The sequence below is a fragment of the Pinus tabuliformis genome, chromosome 8 (assembly GCF_031772625.1).
Source record: "Pinus tabuliformis cultivar Carrire ecotype Pingquan chromosome 8, CPIR1, whole genome shotgun sequence".
Lineage (NCBI taxonomy): Eukaryota > Viridiplantae > Streptophyta > Pinopsida > Pinales > Pinaceae > Pinus > Pinus tabuliformis.
Genome location: NC_142294.1, coordinates 592,306,860 through 592,312,498, shown reverse-complemented (window position 1 = coordinate 592,312,498; position 5,639 = coordinate 592,306,860). Strand labels below are relative to the sequence as shown.

Here is a 5,639-nt window from a genome sequence, read left to right as displayed (position 1 = left end):
CAACCAAAACTTCACCATTAAGTTACAAGAGATTGCAAATGAGGATGAATGCTTATAAGAGAATCCATTATATAGACAAAAGAAAGAATGATGGAAAGCAATTTTGTTTATTGACTAATAATTTAAAATAAATACCTAAATGTGCCTCTTGAATAACCTAAAATCACATCTTTGTAGCCTCTCACACTACCATAAAGTTCTTAGCATTGAATGTGTCTAGGTTCCATTTCTAAAACAAATATGAAAAAAGAAAAGATGCAATGACTTATTTATGAGTTTTTTTCAATAATTATATGAAGGTTCCACTAATTAGCTATGGGAAAGCGCTACACATATGCGAATTGTAAGGAGTTATAAGGTGAGAAACTTGTTGAATTTTGAAGGCCATGCTCATCTTTCTATTTATGATTTATGAATATTGGAAATTCAAAGCTACTCCATTACTTTTCTTTTGTATTCGCAGTTTAATTTGTTTTTAAAAAGAAGTTAGCCAACAGGGGACACTATTGATAGCTGCTTTTAGATATAATGGTAATTTCATGTAGATTTATAAATATATTTAATACTTTACTTGTTAACAAAATTGGACCAATTAGTGTTTATAGATTTTTCTTAGAGCAATTAATGCCTTGTTCGCTGCCTGCATTACCAAGTGTGCACACTATTACTAATTTGTAAGGTCATGGTCATTATTCTGTTTTTGATTACTGAATATTGGAAATCCAAGCTATTCATTACTTTTTCCTTTCATTTAGAGTTTAATTTGTTTTTAAAAGGAAGTTAGCCCATGAGGGATAGTGATTGATAGCTACTTTTGGATCTAATGGAAATTTCATTTAGATTGATATATATAATACTTTACTAGTTCAAAAAATTGGACCAATCAATGTTTATGGATTTCACTTAGAGTAATTCAAGCATTGTTGGCTTCCTACATTACAAAGTGTGCACAAGGTTGATTTAATCTATCATTTCCAAGCACATGCAACCATGATCATTAACCAAAAATATATTATTGCTATTATTATTATTATATATTTATTTTCTTTCAAGTTGTGGAACCTGTTGTAACAAGTTTAGATCACCTTACACATGAAAACCTAATGTCGGGTTTTGATAGGTAATGTGTTCCCTAGTTGGTATGTTAATGCATTCCTATTGACCTTCATTGTGCTTTGTAACCCTAGAGTAGTTGCACAAAATAAGGTCCATAGATTATTACAATGGAAGAAGCTCAATGGGGGGATTCAATATTGTAGGGACCATGATGGAAATGGTAATCATGCTTGATGTTAAATGAAGATCAAAGCATTTCTTTGCCCTTTTTTTAACTTTATCATAGAGCTTCATGGTCTCATATTCCATTTGGATTATCTATAAAGTATAATACTATGGTTTGAGCTTTAAATCTAAGAGAGATTACAAGCATAGAGGTTTTATGGAAGATATAGAAGTATGTGTGCATTTCCAGCCTATTGATCATTAACTCCCCAATTCAAGATATCCACCCATAGAATACAAGTAGGTGGTGAAAGGTTGTTTAGAATTCATTTTCTTGGTAAAAAATGTCTTCCATTAAATGAATTTTGTGTGTTTTCTCTAGTTGGAGGTGGCTAAGGTTCGTCCCCCTAATGCCATAAAGGCTAAGGCTAACTAAATATTTAGTGAGTAAGCATATGATTGATTCCCTCAAGGATACACATTTTACTATTAGAGGTGATAGCAAAATTTGAATGGATCTTCTTAAAGGCGCTACAGAAATCAAATCTAAGAAAAATGTAGAAGAGATACCAACTTAACGTAAGGTTGTACTTAGTAGAAAATAAATATAAATATTTTTCTACTATTTTTTCCCATAGAGTTTCAAACTTAGTAGAAAATAAATATAAATATTTTTCTACTATTTTTTCCCATAGAGTTTCAAACTGATGACCTTCACATCACAAAGTGACTTAATAATACACCTCATCACCGTCTATTCTACACATAGTGGGAAACTAATTTATACTTCAGTTAGAATAATAATAATTATTATTAACGGTAAAATGAATTAATATGTAAGTTAAACATATATACACATTTTAAAAAAACATGTAACATTATTCTTAACCATGGAGATTCACCATGGTGATTCTTAATTTATAAATAAGCTTTATTACAATACCATGGGTTATCAATACCACATATGTAAAAAACCATAACTCATTTCATATCAGACTTGTTCATATGGTATTTTTTTTAATTAATGAATTTAATTAAAATGACCAAAAAGATATATCTACTTTGAAAATAAATCTAATAATATTCGATGGAGGTTAAATCCCTACCATCCACCTAATAATTGTGGATAATTAAATTAAATTTATGAAAGCCCTATTTCAAAATAGACATGTTATCGGAAAAACTAAACATTTAAAGTTATTTTGAGTGACTGGGTAAAATGGCTATTTTCTTCTCCACTTGATTCAAATCCTTACTAATAATATAATAAGCTATAATACCTTCATAAATATAGTAGTGATAACTTTTCTTTTGCGCTAAAAAAAATTCTATTTATTATAAAAAATAAATAAATTGAAAAATAATAGTAATCATAAATAAAATATCTATTAAAAAAATATATTATTAAAATAAAATATTTAATAAATTCAAATCAACTTAAGAAATAGTTAAAATTATTTTTAACACTTCTAGTCGACCCCCAAAAAAAGTGATTATACATTATATTATCGAAAAATTTCTTTTCTAATAATCAAGATACTTCCATGCAACGAGGACAAAGTGACCAAATTTCAATGATAAAAGTAATCAGGATAGTATTCGTTGACACCGTAATCTAATTAATAGATTAAATAATATTTTTAGTTTATTTTAAGAAATTTTAAGAAATTTAAGTTTTACTGGTTTAATATATAGATTTTTAGTGTTTTAGTTTTTTTAAATGTTAAATAATACAATAAAAAAATCACTAACTTATTTAAAATTTCATCACTAGATTCTTGAAAAAAGATCATTTCATTTGTAAATTAGGATTGCGCTTTGGCATATCAATACTAAATAAAAATATAATATTGCATCAACATCATGTTAACAATATCAGCTGAACTACATCATGACAAGTTCACCACTGAATTAACAGATGAAATCACATAGCTAGCTCAAGATCTGCATTTCCCAATACCTTTATCATTAACCAACTTTGAAGACACTAAAATCAGAAAAAATCCCATATAGTACCGCAGGATTCAGATGGACATTCTCCAATTCAACCAGATACATCGATAAGTTCGAAAAATGGTTGTAGGGCAAGAACGATATCAGAAGCATCAGTCAAGTAACCCATTCTTTATGAAATCATAGCTAATTTGTATAAAATTTTAGTGTGCTTCAGTACAGAGATGTATTTACACAGATCATTTTAACCTGAAAATTTTTTCAGTTTAAAATCTCCAGGAAAGTTGAAGTAAAAACGGGCATCAGAAGGTGAAAATGGGCATCAAACAATAAGGGAGGAATAGCTATCATTTTTCAATGATTTGCATAGTTGAGTAGTTCTTTTTGCGAAAGAAATTGTAAGTTTAAGAGATGCTTTCTGATCTTGATGTTGACATTTTAGTAATTAAGAGATGCTTTCTGATCTTGATGTTGACATTTTAGTAAATATGTTGGAACGCTTCATCTGAATGGTATTTTTAATGTACCTGTAGGAAGTGAGAAGTGACCGTTCGAACTGAAAACACTTTTTTTTTTATATACAAAATTAATCATATACCCAAATCACCTTAATAACAACAACCAATATACCCAACTATTTCGTTTATTACGATGTGGGGAAGCCAAACACAGTGGCTCTGCACAAAGGGCATGAAGAATTATTAACAGTACATGGAAGAAGCCACCGATCAATGCAGGAAATGTGAAAATAGTGTCTACAATTGGGAAGAATACGTACTCCATCCTCCTCCCCAATACATCCCAAACAGATAACACATGAAGATGAGGATGAACCTTTCATATTTACAGAGCCTGATTTTCTTAAACACCCGTACTTGCCTTTGGGCAGAGCACTGATCATCATGGAGCGGCAAGACAGAGTACTAGCCGTGGTGTATGGATTGATTCTGGACCGACTGCTATTAACATTGATACTAATATCAATTCCGCCGAGTAGTATGGAAAATCCCACGAACAGAGCAAGCAGTCCGTTGAGAAGCTGCAAAGTAGGGAGCACATGCTCATTCAATCCCTCCATCACAATTAGGAGGGCCTCCAAAACATGAGTCCCCGCTGCCAAATCCAAGAAACCCATGGCAATCAACATGATAAATCCCGCACCCGTGCAAAGCGCATAGATTGCAATTGACGCCAACACAGGGTTTAATTTGGAAAAAGCACGGACGCCATTCAGCATACGCAGTCTTAAACGCTGGAATTTGCTTTTCGCAGAATCCCGAAAATGGCAGAGGGCTTCTACCTTTCGCACTGAGAGCGCAGGCTCTTCCAATGCCATATGTGTAGTCTAGATATTCTAATTCCTCCACACAATGCAAGCGATTCCTGGGCACTCCGAGCAATTGAATTGGTGAAAAAGCCAAAACCCTCCTACATATATTTGAACTGAATCTCAGAATTTGCAGCCTCGTTAGACTACGTGTATGATAAGACGTTTTTGAGCGAGGGGCGAATCTGGATATGGTTCTGAGTCAGAGTTGGGTAAAGCACTGAGTAAAGGAATTTTGTTGTTGGTGGTTTCTGGTAAAAGTATGAATCTGGTTTTTCTAGAACGCAGGGTGCTTCTCGAACGATGATAACCTGCCGTGTCCGAGAACGTCGCATCGAGGACGAAAGATGCAGAGACAAACCCTAAACAGGGGCTGGAAAAACAGAGTGACCACGTAAGGTGGTGGCCCCGGTCGGCGAAACTAATCGGCATAAAAATTAGGACGGCGGACTTTAATTTGATTGAATTTTTTGGAATCATAAATTTGAGTTTAAAGTTATTTAAATTTGGAGTGTTTTAAGATATTTTAGGGTGTCGAATGTATATATGTAGTTAAAAGTTCGTTTTAAATAACAACTAAAAAAATATAGCTAAAAAAAAATTCTCCAAAACTAAAGTCACCTGAAACAGGGGAGGGAAAAACAGAGTGACCACGTAAGGTGGTGGCCCCGTTCGGCAAAACTAGTAGGCCTAAAAGTTAGGACCGTCTGTTTTTTATTTGGTAGGAATTTTTTGGAATCATAAATTTGAGTTTAAAGTTATTTATAATTTGAGTGTTTTAAGATATTTTAGGGTGTTGAATCCATATATGCAGTTAAAAGTTCATTTTAAATAACAACAAAAAAAATAGCTGGAAAAAATTCTCCAAAATTAAAATCCAAAATATAGCATGTTTAGGCAAAGCAATTTTAATATGTTTAAATAGTAATTTAGTATGAGAAAAATATTCTATGGAGTATTAAATCAAATAATAATAATAATATAAATAATAATAATAATAGAAGCAAAATAAATTTAATTATAATAATAACATTAATATAAGCTATATATGTAATTAGGCAAAATGTTGTGATGTAGTATTAAATCAAAAAATAAAAATAAAAATAAAACTTAAAACTAAAATAGATTTAATTAAAAA

General features: G+C 31.4%; 1 protein-coding gene across 1 annotated transcript; it reads right to left on the bottom strand.

The window, feature by feature from the left end:
- Nucleotides 1-3,354: 3,354 nt before the first annotated feature.
- On the bottom strand, nt 3,355-4,573 carry LOC149236862 (uncharacterized). Its single transcript, XM_089461643.1, has one exon. The coding sequence runs from the start codon at nt 4,508-4,510 to the stop codon at nt 3,821-3,823; it is 690 nt and encodes a 229-aa protein (XP_089317769.1). The 5' UTR covers nt 4,511-4,573; the 3' UTR covers nt 3,355-3,820.
- Between the last annotated feature and the right edge of the window lie 1,066 nt (nt 4,574-5,639).

What these genes read in the sequence shown, in the direction of transcription:
- LOC149236862 (XM_089461643.1), bottom strand. Translation starts at nt 4,510, where the DNA reads ATGGCATTGGAAGAGCCTGCGCTCTCAGTGCGAAAGGTAGAAGCCCTC.